This window comes from Neomonachus schauinslandi, chromosome 16 (genome assembly GCF_002201575.2).
Source record: "Neomonachus schauinslandi chromosome 16, ASM220157v2, whole genome shotgun sequence".
In the NCBI taxonomy this organism is placed as follows: Eukaryota; Metazoa; Chordata; class Mammalia; order Carnivora; family Phocidae; genus Neomonachus; species Neomonachus schauinslandi.
The window spans coordinates 47,876,346-47,894,802 of record NC_058418.1 but is presented as its reverse complement, the minus strand read 5'-3'; the positions used below and the strand labels follow the sequence as shown (position 1 = coordinate 47,894,802).

General features: G+C 45.5%; 1 protein-coding gene across 1 annotated transcript; it reads left to right on the top strand.

The window, feature by feature from the left end:
• Positions 1-989: 989 nt before the first annotated feature.
• On the top strand, positions 990-17,657 carry ADAT1 (adenosine deaminase tRNA specific 1). Its single transcript, XM_044922065.1, has 9 exons — positions 990-1,027; positions 3,168-3,356; positions 3,552-3,620; positions 4,726-4,780; positions 5,232-5,362; positions 8,782-9,385; positions 11,283-11,428; positions 13,082-13,181; positions 17,597-17,657. Exons 2-9 carry the CDS (start codon positions 3,188-3,190, stop codon positions 17,655-17,657), a joined length of 1,335 nt encoding a protein of 444 aa, XP_044778000.1. The 5' UTR covers positions 990-1,027; positions 3,168-3,187.
• The last annotated feature ends 800 nt before the right edge of the window (positions 17,658-18,457 follow it).

The window sequence follows — 18,457 nt, the reverse complement described above, 5'->3', positions numbered from 1 at the left end:
CCGCTCGTTCTGACTCTTGCTGTCTTTCTCTCCCTCAAATAAATAAATAAAATCTTTAAAAATAAATAAATAAAATGTAGCTACCAGAAAATTTTAAATTACATTATCGGGCTCAAATTTTATTTCTGTGGGACAGCGCTGTTTTAGACAGAAATTCAGACTAGTGTTCAAGATACGACCTCATTCTACTATTTGAATCATCTTACGAAGGAGTCAATCTTCCACTGGACCACTTGCCCAGAAGGACTACGAGGGCCAGCGTGCACTGCGCGCCTTTGGGGGCGGGGCCTGAAAGAGCAGCCTCTTTGTGATGTCACGTCCGCCATTTACGGCGATTCTCCTCGCTCCCACGGAGGGCGCACACCTTGGAGGTGGGAGAAGAGCGTCCGGGAGGCGGCCGAGGGCGCGCAAGTGGTGGGGGGGGGGGCCCAAGGCTGCTGGGTGAGCTGGGTGAGCTGCCAATGTTCTCTATTGAGTGTGAAGGACCGTGCCTCCCCCGGCGCGCGTCCCGTTTCCCGGAAGTGCCAGTATCCGCTGCGGGCGGGCGCGGGGCGTATGGCCCCGCAGCAGCGTCCGCGCCACCCGAGGAGGCAGGCGCGCAGGTTGTCGCTGTTTCAGGAGCCTAGAGCCTGTCGGGTAACCGGCCGAATGGGCTCCACCCCGGCTCTAGAGCCTTCCGAGAAGGGGCTGCGGCTGTGGCGGGGTGGGTGCTAAGGCCAAAGCCTTTTCTCCCTGGCAGCCGACCTGCCTTAACTTTTCTTTGAAAAGGAAGTGGGTTCTTAAACGCTTTTTGCAAGTGTTGCAACATGCGGTCTTGTGGGCAAAGAAATGCCTGTTTAACCGAGCTGTTGTTTCATATGAAGTTATGAACCTAAGAGTGGATTTGGAAATTTGGATTTTAGTGGACCTAGTTTAGCAAAACATTGATTCATTGCAGCTCCTGTGCACGCTCACCCAGACAACTACGTGAATGAGAGGATGGAATAGTTCTGGGCTGCATCATCTTAGGGAGTCAACGTTACTTCTGGCAAGTTCTGTCTTCCCTAGCTATTGTGGTTCATGGTATGTGCCTCTGGCTTGATTTCACGTTGATGCCTTGAAATGAGAGGGGAAAATCCCTTCCAAATAGAGGATTCTAGGATCTCCCATGCTTTTCTTTTGCCTGGAGAGATACATGGCCTCCTGGTTCTCTGACTTTAAAGTCACAGTTTATGTCAGTTCCTGCCAGATTCTGGTTTTCCATCACTGTGGTCTGATTTACCATGACCATTTATTGCAGCAGCAGGCCTCCACATTAGAACTCTTAAAAGATAAACTGAGGCATATTAAAAATTTTAAGTTCTGGGGGGAGGGCAAAAACAAGTTCCAGTTAGGCAGCACCAAACCAAAAGTGGTTAGGAACACTGCAGATCAGAGCTAGGGGAGAGACTTACAAAGAGTGTAGCAAGAAAGGAAATTACTTGGTTGGCAAAAGTTTAAGCCTGGGTTGGCTGTTTGTGATTGGTTATCCTTAGCGTTTTGCTTTTTTTTTTTTTAAGATTTTATTTATTTATTTGACACACACAGCGCACAAGCAGGGGGAGTGGCAGGCAGAGGCAGAGGGAGAAGCAGGCTCCCTGCTGAGCAGGGAGCCCGATACGGGCTCGATCCCAGGACCCCGGGATCATGACCTGAGCTGAAGGCAGTTACTTAACCAACTGAGCCACCCAGGCGCCCCGTGTTTTGCTTTTTTAACTTAGAGGCATGTACAGACTTAGATCATGGTTTGCTTACATAGGCCACCATAACATTAGAGCCGCATCAATCTAATGGCCTCCTTGTTTAATTTAACTCAATGCTGGGGGCTCATTGTAGAAATAGCAGTTTTCAGAAGCTGCATGCATTGGGACTCAGTAAAGCCTTTTTTAAAACAGCAACAACAAAAAATGCTGAGCTGTATCCATCACCATATGATCTCATTCTGCTAAGAAGCTTTTCATACATTTGAGTCCAAGTGAAATCACTGAGTGAGCATAGAGACAAGAATAGAAGAGTTTCCTAGCGAAGTAGCCTCTCAGGTCTGGTCTGCTTAATGGTTTTTTATTCATGGCTTTACACTGCCGTTGCAGCTCCCTTGCTCCCCAAGGAGCTCAAGACAATCAGGAACATGAAATGTTCCTTTTTTTGGAATATTAATCATGGTTGACAGTAACAGTGCTTAACGTTGTAGCAGTTGCTTTTTATGTATATTACTTAGTCCTCACAATAACCCATAGATTAAATACTACTCTTACCCTATTTTAACAGATAAAGAAACAGGAAGAGAGAGGTTAGGTAATCTACTCAATTGGTAGCAAAGTCAGGATTATAACGCAGAAAGGGTAACTCCAGCACAAAATCCTGTGAGGAGAACACTCGACTGATGAGAAAGCTCTGGGCTGTCACTTCTCCCACCTGCCTCATAAAACGTTATAGGAGAAATTAAAGCGTTTTCTTGATGTGGGTCATCAGTGGAGATTTATTAGAGGGAGATAAAGAGTCAGTCTTCTGGGAGAAAATCGGAGAAGAGAAAAATAAAAAGTCTGAAAAAGAGGATGGAAAAGAAGACCATCTGCCCAGAAAGATAAACCGTATATGGTTAGAGTCTGCCCAAAGGCAGCTGAGGTCTGCAGTGCCTGACGTGCTACTTCCAAATGAAAATTGGAGTAGCAAGGATATTTCCCTCTCATGCGCTTTTATTTTTGAGTAGTAGGTTCAGATTCATTAGATACATACCAGATGTCCAACATTTAAAAAGAAACAGCTTTAAGAAATAGGGTGTCTTCTGGGGTTGGTGGAATCTGGGACTTACTTGATCTTTCCTTAAAAATGAAAAGGGGAGGGGCGCTTGGGTAGCTCTGTGGGTTAAGCCTCCAACTCTTGATCTCAGCTCAGGTCTTGATCTCAGGGTCACAAGTTCAGGCCCCGCGTGGGGCTCCACACTGGGTATGGAGCCTACTTTAAAAAAGGGGGGGAGAGGGGACAGGGAAGTAGTAGAAGAAAATGACCATTACAATTCCAGGTAGAAAAACCTCTGTATGAATGCAGTCGGGCTACCCTGAAAGCTTGTTGAAGCACCTGCTCAAGAGTTGTAGCATCTTGCATTGGTTCTCTTTTCTGTACTTCCAATGGCTGTGGTTTTTGATCAGGCTCCGCACTAACTCAGACCATGTGGACCGCAGATGAGATTGCCCACCTGTGTTACGAGCACTATAGGACCAGGCTGCCCAAGCAGGGGAAGCCTGAGCCCAACCGTGAGTGGACATTACTAGCAGCCGTGGTGAAGATAAAACCTGCAGCTGACCAGGCCTGCGGCGGCACTAACAAACCAGCACAAGGTGAGGTCTTTTCACCTCCCAATGCTCCCTCTCCCTGTCAGAGATGGTAGGGGAACTGTTCATGGCCGGGCAGGGACAGTCCTGGCTGGTGTCAGTTGCAGTGGTGGGCAGTACTTGCGGTGGGAGCTGGCGGTGCTCGAACCACATTTGACATTTTATAAGAGCTCACCTAATGATTCGTTCTTTTCCTCTCAGTGACAAAGGAAGTTGTCTCAATGGGAACAGGAACGAAATGCATAGGCCAGTCCAAAATGAGGAAGAGCGGTAAGCCCGGGTAGGGTTTAAACAACGCCTGTCTAGGGAGCTTTGGCAACCACCCTGCATTTTGTCCTTTCCTCTCTCCCTGTTAAAGGGGCCACATCAGGGGCGCCTGGGTGGCTCAGTCGGTTGGGCGTCTGCCTTCAGCTCAGGTCATGATCCCAGGGTCCTGGGATCGAGCCCCGCATCGGGCTCCCTGCTCAGCAGGGAGCCTGCTTCTCCCTCTCCCACTCCCCCTGCTTGTGTTCCCTCTCTCACTGTGTCTCTCTCTGTCAAATAAATAAATAAAATATTTTTTAAAAAGGGGGGGGCCACATCACTGAGGTGGCTGACCTTTCCATTCCCCCTGTCACTCCATTGGGAAGGACAGTACTCATTTTAAGAATCGGAATACACAATGGAGGCAAAGGCCACCAGGAACATGCTTTCTGCATAGATTGGAAGTTGGCCAGTATTTTCATGCGCAAAACAAAAGTTCCCTGGACTTAGCTGCTCCCCATTGGGTCCAAGGCCCCCCAAAAGCAATCTCGAATTAGATGGAGATTTGGACACCAAAAAGACTGTGGAAATCCCTTAGAGATCTGGCATCTTCACCTCCTGCATCCAGTTAGCAGATTCCTTCCCAAGTTTGCTTTCCCCATTTTCCCAGCCTTGCCTTCTGTGTGCCAGGACCACTGTGGATTGAATTTGATGGAATTGTATCACCCCAAGCTCAAGTGTGATATCAGGGTACTAAAGACTTGGATCCCTTTCCTCCAGCTATTTTCCTATAAAGCAGTCGTTCCCAGCTATGGGGAGATTTTTGTCCCCCAGGGGACATTTGGCAGTGGCTGGAGACATTTTTGGTTGCCACAACTCAGGGGAAGGCGATACTATACTTCCTGCCTCTGGTGGTAGAGGCCAGGAATGCTACTAAACATCCTACCTTCCACAGGTAGTGCTGAGTTGAGGAATCCCTGCATTGCCATCAGCGATTGCAGTACTTCCTGACAGTCCTCCAGGAGCTACATGGCCGTCCTGGCTGCCGGGGGAAACCGCTGCGTTCTACTGCTAGGAAACAGGGCCTCTCCACGTTCTGTATGTCTTCACTAGTGTCCTGTCTTTGCCATAGGAGACATCCTCAATGATAGCCATGCTGAGGTCATAGCCAGGAGGAGTTTCCAAAGGTAAAGGCACATCCCCAGAGAATGTGACTTAGCCTGCCCTGGGGAGCCCCAGAATTTGCATTTCTAATAAACTCTCAAGTAACATTGATGATGTGGGTCTGTGAACTACACTTTGAATAGCCCTGGTCTAGACCGTGGTTCTCGTGCTTGATTTGCATCAGAATTATCTACATTTATGAAAAACCAGATTGCTGGGCCCTCCGCCGGAGATTCTGATTCAGCAGGTTGGGGGTGGGACCTGAGAAGTTGCATTTCTAACAAATTTCAGATGATGCTGGTTCAAAGGCCACACTCTGAGAATCACTGGTCTAGATCATTCTCGTAATTCCAAATCACTGCCAGTCCCATCGGTCTCAGTAACTCTTGCTTAGAAAGTCATCAACCAGCCAGAGTCTTTCCCTTCACCGCAGAGATTGGCTGTTCATTCTGATAACACCTTGTGCCCCATTAGGTACCTTCTCCATCAGCTCCACTTGGCAGCCGCCCTGAAGGAGGATAGCATCTTTGTCCCCGGAACTCAGAGAGGGCTGTGGAAACTCAGACCAGACCTCTTGTTTGTGTTTTTCTCCAGCCATACACCCTGTAAGTATAGTCAAGCCTTTGGATTAATGTTACGTTGTCTATTTACTTATGTCCTCTTATCCATAGATACATTTCTCAAAAAACCTCTTCTGGCTGCGGTGTAGCTGCAAACAGTGGACAGTGCCTTTTTCTGAACAGGCCACGGTGCCTGATCACTTCTCCATCAAGGAGCAACATTGCAGTTCTCGATTCCCAATCAGGATTGGGAAGCTTCAAGCTGAAACCCCACAAGGTCTGAAACCATCAGTTGGGCTTAGAAGTCCAAAGCCCTGAGTTCTATAGCGATTTATCCTGAAACTCATTCTGTTCATTCATTCAACAGATATTTTCTACTATTTGTCAGTTACAGTATGACATCAGGTATATGGCAGTGAGTCAGACTGGTCCCTTGCTTAGCCTCATAGAATTCTTTCTGGAATGTGGATCTAGTCATGATCAGTTCAGTTAAATTTTGATGAGTTATAAGGGGATGTTCAGGTGCTGTGATTGCATCAGGCAGGAGGACCAGACATAGCCTAGGGGTGACCACTGTATATTTATTTGTCTTGAAAATGGAGAATAATTTCTACTCCTTTTAGATAGCAGCTTAGGGGGATGCCTGGGTGGCTCAGTCGGTTAAGCGTCTGCCTTCGGCTCAGGTCATGATCCCAGGGTCCTGGGATCGAGTCCCGCATCGGGCTCCCTGCTCCGCGGGGAGCCTGCTTCTCCCTCTGCCTCTGTCTCTCTGTCTCATGAATAAATAAATAAAATCTTAAAAAAAAAAAAAAATAGATAGCAGCTTAGGAATGGTAGTAAAATTTCCTTACCCTAAAACCTTGAAGTAAGGATATAATATTGTCCTGTAAGTGTTAAACTTTAAAACTAATACATGCAATTAGGGCAGATATAGGTAATGGCTCCGAAGAGACAGAAGAGCTGTCAAGACTTGATCATAGTTCAAATCAGAAATATAATGCAGCTTAAGGAAGGATGAGTCTATCAGAAAAGAATTGGTTGAGTCAAAGGCCAGAAAAATTATATACAGAGATAGGCAGGACTCATCCGTGCTTTCTTATGAGCAGCGGATACCCTGGTCCAGAAAAGGATGTTTCCTAACTCGGTGCTTCTCAAACTATAATATGCCTATGAATCACCCACAGATCTTAATAAAATGTGGATTCAAATTCATTAGGTCTGGGATGAAGCCTAAGATTCTGCATTTCTTTTTTTTTTTTTTTTTAAAGATTTTATTTATTTATTTGACAGAGAGAGACAGCGAGAGAGGGAACACAAGCAGGGGGAGTGGGAGAGGGAGAAGGAGGAGAGGGAGAAGCAGGCTTCCCGCAGAGCAGGGAGCCCGATGCAGGGCTTGATCCCAGGACCCTGGGATCATGACCTGAGGCGAAGGCAGACGCCCAACGACTGAGCCACCCAGGCGCCCCAGATTCTGCATTTCTAACCAAGTCCCCGTGATGTCAGTGGTGTTGGCCTGTGGACCACACTTTGAATAGCCAGGGCTTGGCTGATCCAATGGCGGGTGTAGCTTATGGTGGAGAGAGATAGATCTGTGGATCACAGCTAGCCTGACCAACTAATTAGACCACATAAATCTGGTCTACAGGTTGGTCCATAGCCAAATGGGAAAAATCAGGACTATAGTGAGTTTTTCAAAAAGCTAATTTCTTTCCATGGAAAGGTTATGAGATTTTTATCTTTTTATTTTAAATAGTGGCAATTAGGAAAAAAAATAAATAGTGGTAATTAGGATTTTTAAAGATCTTGCTTGATGGAATACAAAATTGATCACCCCCTCTGTTGATCATAAAATCTGGAAATTTTACTGGTCTGTGAAATCAAAATCTAGAACTACTGACCTAACTGCCCTGGGCGAATGGGTCATCTTTTGAACTGTGATGCCCATGCATGGTTTGTCTGCAGGAGAAAGGACATTACATGGAGAACGTGACTGTCCATCTCCCTTTGCCTTTAGTCCTCATTACTAATTGATAATTTGGTGCCTAGGTTAGCTGCTTCAGACTCTTACTTGTGAGTTTTATTAGCATGAGTCAGCATCTAGAGTTTAGGCATCTGTCTGGATCAAATCTCCAAGCCTTTAGAGTGGGAGGTGGGCCCCAGTCAGTTCTCCAAAGTCACTGTCACCTTGTGAGGTCTCTGGAACTCCACCAGCCAGCCTCTCTGGCAACAGTCCCACTTCTACATCTCTTGCCTTTCCCACTCTTAGGTTATAAAAGACTACAGATGTATTATTTACACACTTTAGAAAAGCAACACACTAGGTTAGTGTTTGAAGAAGTAGCTCCTTTCTCAAGGGGAAGCTATGCTTTTTACTAACCTCTGGTTTTCTGTTATTCTGTTTAAGCACAGAGTTAGGTCAGAATTCTCTGACCCAGCACAGGGAAACACCACTTTTATAATTCACTGCAGAGTCTTTACTGTGAAGATATGCACATAAATCTCCAAGATGGGGAAATTGGGAACATTTTTGCCAAAATATTTAACCATGAAATCAACCTCCCACTTTTGTTTTCCAGATATAGGGATAACATTCCACAAAATGCACTTGGGAAACTGTGCTCATCGTAAACCAAGGGTTCTCAACTCAGGACAGTTTTGCTTCTCGGGACATTTAGCAACATCTGGAGACTTTTTTTTTTTTTAAAGATTTTATTTATTTATTTGACAGAGAGAGACACATTGAGAGAGGGAACACAAGCAGGGGGAGAGGGAGAGGAAGAAGCAGGCCTCCGCGGAGCAGGGAGCCTGATGCGGGGCTCGATCCCAGGACCCTGGGATCATGACTTGAGCCGAAGGCAGACGCTTAACAACTGAGCCACCCAGGCACCCCTGGAGACATTTTTGATGGTCAGACTGGGAGGTGCTATTGGTACCTAGTAGGTAGAGACCGAGGAGGTGCTAACCATCCTTTGATGTAAAGGATAGCCCCCAAGCAAAGAATCATCTGGCCCAAAATGTCAGTACTAGGAACGTTGACAAACCCTGTTCTAAGCTAGTGTTTCCAAAAATTCCTGTGATGAGAACTACCTGGGATCTTTGTTAAAGTATTCTGCTTTCCAGATTCTCCCCATCACAGTTTCTAACTCACTGGGTCTAGGTAGGATAGAGCCACAAAGGATTCTTATTCAGGAAATTTGGGCAAGTGTTCCTAATTCATCTCAGGTCAGCTAAGAAAATAGAATTAAACTTTGTTTCAGACAGTGGTTCCTCTGTCATCAGAATGACCTGGAGAGCTTATTAAAATACACACTGCTGCAGACCACCTCCAGAGTTCAGACTCAGCAGGTCCACTGTGAGTTCCAAGAATTTGCATTTCTAACAAGTTCCTGAGGGATGTTGATGTGGCTGATCCGGGGGCCTCACTTTAAGAACCACTGGTTTTTAAGGGGTTCCTTCTCCTGCAGGTGGGGATGCCTCCATCATTCCAATGCTTGAGTTTGAAGATCAGCCCTGCTGTCCTATCCGTAGAGATTGGGCCAATAACCCATTAGTAGAAGCCAGTAGTGACCTGGAAGATCCTGAAGATAAAAAGAAATGTGAAGACTTGGGTAGTCCTGTGACCAAAAAGATGAGGCCTGAGCCTGGGATTCCTGACAGTGTGGCCCACCATCAGAGTTTTGGCCATCAGGAAAGTGGCCCAGTCCCACCAAGTGTCAGTGGCTCTCATCTTACTGCAGAGGAACTGGCCACTGTCACCGGAACGGCCCCCAGTGGTGCCAAAGTAGTGGACGTTTATAGAACCGGAGCCAAATGTGTGCCGGGAGAAGCTGGAGACTCGGGGAAGCCTGGTGCTGCGTATCACCAGGTGGGGCTGCTCCGAGTGAAGCCCGGCCGGGGAGACCGGACTTGCTCCCTGTCCTGCAGTGACAAGCTGGCCCGGTGGAACGTCCTCGGATGCCAGGGGGCACTGTTGATGCACCTTCTAGAAGAGCCCATCTACCTGTCAGCCGTGGTGATTGGGAGGTGCCCATACAGCCAGGAGGCCATGCAGAGAGCTCTGACTGGGAGGTGAGCAGGGAGGGAGGTCGAAGCAGTCTGAGAGGATGTCCAAAGAACCTTTAAAACATCTATACGTTTTGATCCAGCGGTTCCATTGCTAGGAATTTGTCCTAAGGAAATAATAAGAAAGCGCTCAAATGTTTAGCTTTGTGTGTAGTCATGTTTTTTTGTTGTTTTTTTTTTTTTTAAAGATTTTTATTTATTTGACAGAGACACAGCGAGAGAGGGAACACAAGCAGGGGGAGTGGGAGAGGGAGAAGCAGGCTCCCTGCAGAGCAGGTAGCCCGATGCGGGACTCGATCCCAGGACCCTGGGATCATGACCTGAGCTGAAGGCAGTCGCTTAACCAACTGAGCCACCCAGGCGCCCTGTAGTCATGTTTAAGAAAGAAAAGAAAACCAGTGAAATGACCAGCAGTAGATTAGGTGATTTTTGTTGAAACTAATATTGACGAATGTTTGACCTGGAAAGATGCTCATAATTTTTAAAGAGCAAGTTAAAAGATTATGATGAGTTCGTGTTGGTCTTAAAGTATATATGCACATAGAAAAAAAATTGTGGGAGGATATACACCAAGATATTGGTATGATTGTCTCTGAGTTGTGATATTTTGGGGTTTTTTTCTTCTTTGTGGTTACTCTGTTTTTTAATTTTTGTGCAATGTACATATATATCACTACTGTAATTTTTAAAAACCATCAACGTCAGTGTCTTTGAAAGATTAAAGACAAAGGATGATCACTCAAATGTGGTCTTCCTAAGGAAGGGCAGCCAAGCCCAGTTAAGGCTGTGGTAAATGAGGGCAGAGTGAGGCCATGGCCAGGGGAGGCCTGTCATGTCGGATGCACTGCTCCCAAGGCCGAGTCCGGGGAGCACACTCACTAATTCCCCTCCAGGGGGGTGTACCCAGGAGAAATGAAAACATGCATCCACATAAAAACTTGTACGTGAATGTTCATAGCAGTACCAGTCACAATAGCCACAAAGTGAAACAGCCCAGATGTGCATCAGCTGGTGAATGGATAAACGAAAGGTGATAGACTGTTACACTGGGTTATCAGCCCCAAAAAGGAGCAAAGGCTGGCTCAAGCTGCGACATGGATGAGCCTTGAAAGCTCTGTGCTAAGTGGCAGGAGCGGCTTAGCGTATGATTTCACGGTGTGAAATGTCCAAAATGGGCAAATCCAGAAGTAGATTGGTGGGTGCTGGAGAAGGGCATGTGGAGTGACTGCTGATGGGTGCAGGGTTTCTTACCAGGGGTGAAAGGTGATAAACTTAGATTGTGGTGACAGTGGCACAATTCTGTGAATATAGTAAAAAAAACAAAAAACAACAAAAAAGAACCCTTGAATTATACATTTAAAATGGGTGAATTCTGTGGTATCCACTATTTCCCAATAAGATGTTTTCAACGAAAGCACCCCTATGCCCAAGACATTTTCTGTGTTTTCCATGCTTTCCCTATTCTGAGGCTTTAGAGCTGCTGTCCACTTGGTTCCAGAGCAGTGTCGTGTTGGCCTCTAGATGGTATGAAAGACCCAAGAGGGAAAAACGAAGCTTTTATATTATAGGAGAGTTTTGGTTTCTGGTGTGTTTGGAGGATTCCCTAGGAAGCAGATGCCAACAAGTTAATATTTCTGTTTAAGGGTTTGAAATCTTTCAAAGCCAGTACCAGAACTGGAGTTTAGAGTCCCTGAAGTCACTGAGAGGTGGTGACTCAGCTCATCGTTTTCACTTCAGAGAGATAGGAAGGGATCTTCCTCTGGCTGTAAGGCTTACATGATCTCGATTCTGTTCTGTCACACCCTCTCACCGAGACTCAGCGGTGGTGAAGGGGTCCACGGGCCTAGACACTGTCTTCCTCGAGGAGCATGCCCAAACTGAGTGCATTTTCCCTCACATTTAGGTGTCGGAATGTCTCAGCGCTACCCAGAGGCTTTGGAGTTCAAGAAGTGAAAATAGAGCAGTCAGGTTTCCTGTTTGAACAGAGCCGCTGCGCAGTGCAGGCCAAAAGGGCTGACGGCCCGGGCCGACTTGTTCCTTGTGGTGCAGGTAAGGTATCCGTGCTCCGCTTGCCCTGGAGTAACTTTTCCCCAGACCCGTGAAGTGGCCTGGGAGGGGTTGCATCCAGCCAGCAGGAAGGCAGCTTGTTCCCTGAGTCATCAGTAGTGTAGGCTTGACCACCCTGAGGCAGGTTCATGCTCGAGCAACTTTCTCATCCTGCCTTAGCCTGAGGTTCTTCGTCTTCAGATAAGAATATCATTTCTTGGGCGCCTGGGTGGCTCAGATGGTTGGGCGTCTGCCTTCGGCTCAGGTCATGATCTCAGGGTCCTGGGATCGAGTCCTGCATCGGGCTCCCTGCTCCTTGGGAGCCTGCTTCTCCCTCTGCCTCTCTCTCTCTGTCTCTAATGAATAAATAAATAAAATCTTTAAAAAAAAAAAATCTAAAAAAAAAAAGAATATCATTTCTTAAACATTTAGTCCGATTAATAAAATGGGCAGAAGGCATGAACAGACATTTCCTCAAAGAAGACATCCAGATGGCCAACAGACACATGAGAAGATGATCAACATCACTCATCATTGGGGAAATGCAAATAAAAACTACAGTGAGATATCACCTCACACCTGTCACAGTGGCTAAAATCAACACAAGAAACAAGTGTTGGCAAGGATGTGGAGAAAAAGGAACCTCCTTGTACTGTTGTTGGTGGGAATGCAAACCGGTGCATCCACTGTGGGAAACAGTTTGGAGGTTCTTCAAAAAATTAAAACTGCCCTATGATCCAGTAATTGCACTACAGGGTATTTACCCTAAAAGTACAAAACACTAACTCAGAGGAATACTTGCACTCCTATGTTTATTGCAGCATTATTTACAATAGCCAAGCTATGAAAGCAGCCCAAGTTTGCATCGACTGATGAATGGATAAAGAAGATGTGGTGTATATACACAGTGGACTCTTGCTCAGCCACAGAAGAAAATGAAATCTTGCCATTTGGAACATTGTGGATGCAGCTAGAGTGTATTATGCTAAGCAAAATAAGTCAGAGAAAGACACACCATATTATCTCACTCATGTAGAATTTAGTAAACAAAACAACTAGCAAAGGGAAAAAAGACACAAACCAAGAAACAGACTTTTTTTTTTTTTTTAGATTCATAAGACAGCGTGCACAAGCAGGGGGAGGTGCAGAGGGAGAGGGAGAAGCAGACTCTCCGCCGAGCAGGGAGCCCAATGTGGGACTCGATCCCAGGCCCCAGGGATCATGACCTGAGCCAAAGGCAGATGCTTAACTAAGTGAGCCACGCAGGTGCCCCAAGAAACAGACGCTTTAACTCTAGAGAACAAACTGATGTTATCGGGTGGGAGGGGTGAAGGAGGAGATGAGGATTATAAGAGTATGCCTATGATGAAAAAAATATGTCATTTTCTTATCAGGATTGTTATGAGGATTAAATGAGAAATCCTGTTTCATGCATTGACTGTGTGCCCAGCATATAATAAGGGTTTAGTGGTTATTAGGTCTTCTAATGAAGATGATGAATGATGAACCTCTATATTACTAGATTCTGGAGGCCAAGCATCGGAGTGGCAGCCATTGACTCTGATCTGGAGAGAGAGGGAAATATTTTTGTGAAAACACTTCTGACGTTCACAGGAAACTGAACAGTTTTAACTCCAGAATTTTGTCTTTTCGTAGCCATCAGCTGGAGCGCAGTTCCTGAGCAGCCACTGGATGTCACTGCCAATGGTTTTCCGCAGGGAACAACGAAGAAAGCAATCAGGTGCCTTCAGGCCAGGTACAGCCATATTGGGGCAGAAGGAGATGGTGGTTGTGCAGGCACTGTTTACCACTATCTAATTCCAGAACATCTTCATGACCCCAGAAAGAAACCTTGCACCTGTTAGCAGTCATTCCCCAGGCCCTACTCCAGCCCCTGACATCCATGAATCGGCTTTCTGTCTCTGTGGATTTGTCCATTCTAGACATTTCACTACATGAAATCATATAGTATGTGGCTTATTTTACTTAGCATAAGGTTTTCTTTTTCTTTTTTTTTTTTAAAGATTTTATTTATTCATTTTGACAGAGACCGCGAGAGAGGGAACACAAGCAGGGGGAGTGGGAGAGGGAGAAGCAGGCTCCCCACTGAGCAGGGAGCCCAACGCGGGGCTCGATCCCAGGACCCTGGGATCATGACCGGAGCCAAGGGCAGATGCTTAACGACTAAACCACCCAGGTGCCCCTTAGCATAAGGTTTTCAAGGCTCATCCCTGTTGTAACACATATCAGTCCTTCATTCCTGTATACCATTGTGTGGATCTGACTACTGCTTTTTGTTTATCCATTCTTCCATCGATGGACATTTGGGTTATTTCACTTTCGTGCTATTAGAACTGGTGCTGCTGCGAATTTTTATATAATGAGCTTTTAGGTGGACATACGTTTTCAATTCTCTTGGGTATACCTTGGCGTGGAATTGCTGGGTCCTATAACCCTGGGTTTTTTTTCTTTTTTGAGGAATTGCCAAACTGTTTGCCACAGCACCTGCACCATTTTAAACTCCTACCAGCAATGTATGAGTCTCAATTATCCTACATCCTTTACCACACTCATTATTGTGTCTTTTTTATTGTAGCCATCCTAGTGGGTGTGATGTGCTGTCTCATTGTGATTTTGATGTGCCTTTCCCTAATAAGTGTTCATGCTTCTTTTGATGTTGAGCGTTTTTTTTCATATCCTTATTAGCCATTTGTATATCTTCTTCGGAGAAATATCTATTCTGATCCCTTTGCCCGTTTTTAAACTTGGTTTATTTATCTTTTTATTGTTGAATTGAAATATTTCTTTATATAATCTGGAGGCTATCGCAGACATATTTGAACATATTTTCTGCAGTTCTCTGGGTTGTCTTTTCACTTTTTGAAAGGGTCCTTTAGAGCACAGAAGTTTTAAATTTTGATGAAGTCAGTCCGTTTTATCTTTTTTCCTTTGATGGTTTGTGCTTTTAGTGTCACAGGTAAGAAACTATTGCCTGATTCAACGTCACAAAGATTTGCTCTGTTTTCTTCTCATAGTTTTATAATTTTAGCTCTTAGGTTTATGACGTTGACCCATTTTGAGTTAACTTTTCTTTAAGGTGTGAGGAAGGGGTCCAACTTCATTCTTTTGCACGGGGATATCCAGTTGTCCTGCTGCCGTTGTTTTGGAAAGACTGTTCTTCCCCCTGGAAGATTTTGAAAAGAACACTTTCTTGGGCTTTACCACTAGGGATCCTGGTTTCATTAGGTGAAGCTTGGAACCCAAGAATCATTTGTGAAGCTCCACAGTGATTGGACTGGCAAAAAGGGCACCATGAGAGCAGGATTTTTCATCTTCAAATTGGCTTTTACTGAAATGTAGAGCATGTAGTGTGCTGGACATGGGACTCCCTTTGTATTTGAAGTTCATGCATCTGCCTTACTGGTTTTTCTTTTTCTAAATGTTCAGATGATCCCACTCTGCTTTTCCCTCCCAGTAGTCCTTAATAGCCTGAGGGTGGGAGGGGCTGCAGGGCACCAAAGGCATTTACATCTCGGGTCAGTGAGCTGCCCCTGAGTGACTTTTATAGGATCCCACCATTTACAGGTACAGTTAACCCTTGAACAGTGGAAGGTTTAGGGGCGCTGATACCCCTTGCATTTGAAAATCCATGTATAACTTTTGATTTCTCAAAACCTTAACCACTAACAGCCTGTTCATGACTAGAAGCCTTACTGATAGCATAAACGGTTGATTAACATGTATTTCATATTCTGTATGTATTGTATACCGTATTTTTTTTTTTTTTTGAGAGAGAGTGCACGCATGTGCATGAGTTGCAGGGAGGGACAGAGGGAGAGGGAGAGAGCATCTTAAGCAGGCTCCACACCCAGCGTGGAGCCCATTGTGGGGCTCCATCGCACGACCCTGAGATCATGACCTGAGAAGAAATCAAGAGTCAGACACTTAATTGACTGAGCCACACAGACACCCCCTTATATACTATATTCTCACCATAAAGTAAACTAGAGAAAAGAAAGTGTTATTTAAAAAATTACAAGGAGGGTGTCTGGGTGGCTCAGTCGGTTAAGGGTCTGCCTTCGGCCCAGATCATGATCCCAGAGTCCTGGCATCAAGCCCCCGCATCTGGTTCCCTGCTCAGCAGGGAGTCTGCTTCTCCCTCTCCCTCTGCCCTCCCCCCTGCTTGTACTCTCTCTCTCAAATAAATAAAATCTTTAAAAAATTATAAGGAAAGTACATTTACAATACTGTATTTATTGGAAAAAATCCTGTGTAAGTGGACCCTGTGCAATTCAAAGCCATGTCATTCAAAGGTCAACTGTAGTTCTTTTCACTCTGAGTTGTTTTTCCATCTCTTTACTATTTCCTCATAAAAAGTTGTAATTAAAGTTTACAGGTGGATTTGTTTCTTTTTGATAAGCTTATTTGCCGGCCCCAACACAGACAGCAGTAACAACTTAGATCTCTTTAGACTTTTTTTTTTATGTGTCTTTTTTATGTGTCTTTTTTTATTGTTATGTTAGTCACCATACAGTACATCATTAGTTTTTGATGTAGTGTCCCATGATTCTTTAGACTTTAAAAGAGAAAGTTTTGTTCTTCGCAGCCACTAACCAGGGTTGAAATGGCCTAGTCTGCAGAGTGAGTGACAGTGACAAAATTAGGGGTGGAGATTTTGGGTCAGTTTCTCCCCAAGCGTCTCCGGGCTTCGGGCCACTGTTTACATCTCTCAGGGGACTAGCTGTTAGCCCCAGACCAGGGTGTGTGGGCAGGGCGGGTCGTACCTTCACAGGGACCACATTTCCTGCAGAGTTCCGGCTCTGTGCACAGGCCGGCAGCAGCCCCACCCACCCGGCTGTGGCTGCGGTTTGTGCTTTGCTCTTTGCTCGGGTACCAGTGCTCTTCTTCCCTAGGAATCCACGCCCTCTTTTACCTTCAGAGCTCAGCTCATCTACCCCTGCCTTCTGGCTCACAATTACCATCCTCTTTTCAAATCCCTGTAGTGCTGTTCTCCCGGCTTGTCCCAATACGTTGGTGCTCTGTGTTGACTGGGAGCATCTCACGTTCCCACACTCGCTCTGTCTCCAGTTATCCACGTGACTTTGGACGGCCCAGTTGCTCTCCGGGCCTCCGCGCGCGCGTGCGTCTCTGTCAAATGAAGATGTTGGAGTAGATGATCTGAGGTCTCTGACAGGTTGTAGATGTCTCTCCGTTTAGAAGGCAGACTCCGTACAGGGAGGAAGTGGAGGGGGGGAAAGAGCAGAAGCTTTACGGTTCAGGAGACATATTTAATTCCTAGTTCGCTTTCTCCCCAGGGTGTGACCTTGGGCACATTACCTCTCTGAGCCTCCGTTTCCCCACCTGTAGAGCAAGGGGAACTAAAAGTGTGTTTCACCCGTGAATGTGGTAGAAGTGCCGGCAAATGTGGTGCAGGCTTGCAGCAAACACCTTGTCAAGATTGATTTCCCCTTCGCTTGTCCAGAGAAGCATCATACTCTGTGTGGAAGAGTCAGTTTCTTCTGTTCTAAAGACTCACAGCGTTTCTCATTGCTCATTCCCTTGTGCTGGCATCCTGGGACCACCTTCTTTAGAACTGTGGGGAATATGAATGTGGACTGCAACATTAGAGACATTTAATATACTAATGCAATAGGAAAAGAAAATATTTCATTTAAGTCCTTGTGTTCTTTTACACACAATGCAATAATAACAGACACCAGGTAAAGGACCCTCATTTTCAAGAAGCTTCATTTTACTCTTTTCCCTTAAGTGTCAAATTCTCTTCCCATCCCAGAGCATCCCAGAGAGATCATTACATGCCTCATTGGATTATAAAAGAAAAGGATGAGGGATTTAAAAAAAAAAAAAGACACCTAAGTGCATCTGAGTTTGTTAAAGATAGGGCCAGATTAAGAATACCAATGTAGAGGCGCCTCGGTGGCTCAGTCGGTTAAGCATCTGCCTTCCACTCAGGTCATGATCCCAGGATACTGGGATCGAGCCCCGTGTTGGGCTCCCTGCTCAGCAGGGGTCTCCTTCTCCCTCTTAGTCTCCCTCTATTTCCTCTCCTCTCCCCTCTGTCTCTCAAATAAATGAAATCTTAAAAAAAAAAAAAAAAAAAAAAAACAATGTAAACGTGTAATCTCTAAGAAATTATACATGTGTGTATAGCTTTCCTGGCTCTTTGATGCACCAACCAGCAATGTTAACCAACTCACCAGGAAGAACCTAGTATCCAAGAGTGTAATCCTTGCTGCTGAAAGGAACCCGGGCTCCTTGGAGAGTGGCGGCTGCCAGGATGGCTGTGGATGATTGTTGTGCTCCATAGATGACCTGAGTGGTTACTAGTGAGTAGGTCTTATTGACGGAGGAATTACTAGTATGGTCACTCTGTTCTGCTGTTGAATAAATCTTCAAAAAGGTCTTATCTCTCTGGAGGGAGCTCTTTTTGCCGCAGAGGAGAGGTTCCCAGCATCCCCCTTCTGTCTTTATAGGTATGATACCTTAGCATTACTCACAAGGCGATTGACTTAGGCTAAAAACATTGATAAGAGAAAGGGCTGTTTGTTCCTCCAGAGAGAAGAATGTTGGAACCATTTACAGAACTGTCTCAAGAAGCTGTTAAGCTCACACTGATGGCTTCTTACAGTGACCCTGGAGGCCTTGACATTTCTCTACAATGTTGGTGGTAAATCGAATCCTTTAGGACTCTTTCCAGTGCGGTTTAAGTGATGTGTTTCTTTAACAAACCTTGATGTGGAGCCATCTCCAGCTCCAGATGGGCACTGTTGATTGCTAAGGTTTCTTGTTTTGGTGGATGCTTCATTAATGCTCTGTAAAAATAAAGCCAGATGCATAGTTGCACATCAGTGGCCCCTGGGCTGTAGCAAAAGTTTCAGGGGTCACCTCTCAGTGTTTCAAGGGGAAGCGCGAGCATCTGGGCAAGACACTAGTTTATTTTTGCTGATTTATTTTGCTGATTCTGGGTGGGTGAGGTGGGCAATGGAAATGTTGAGTCTGTAAGACTGTCTA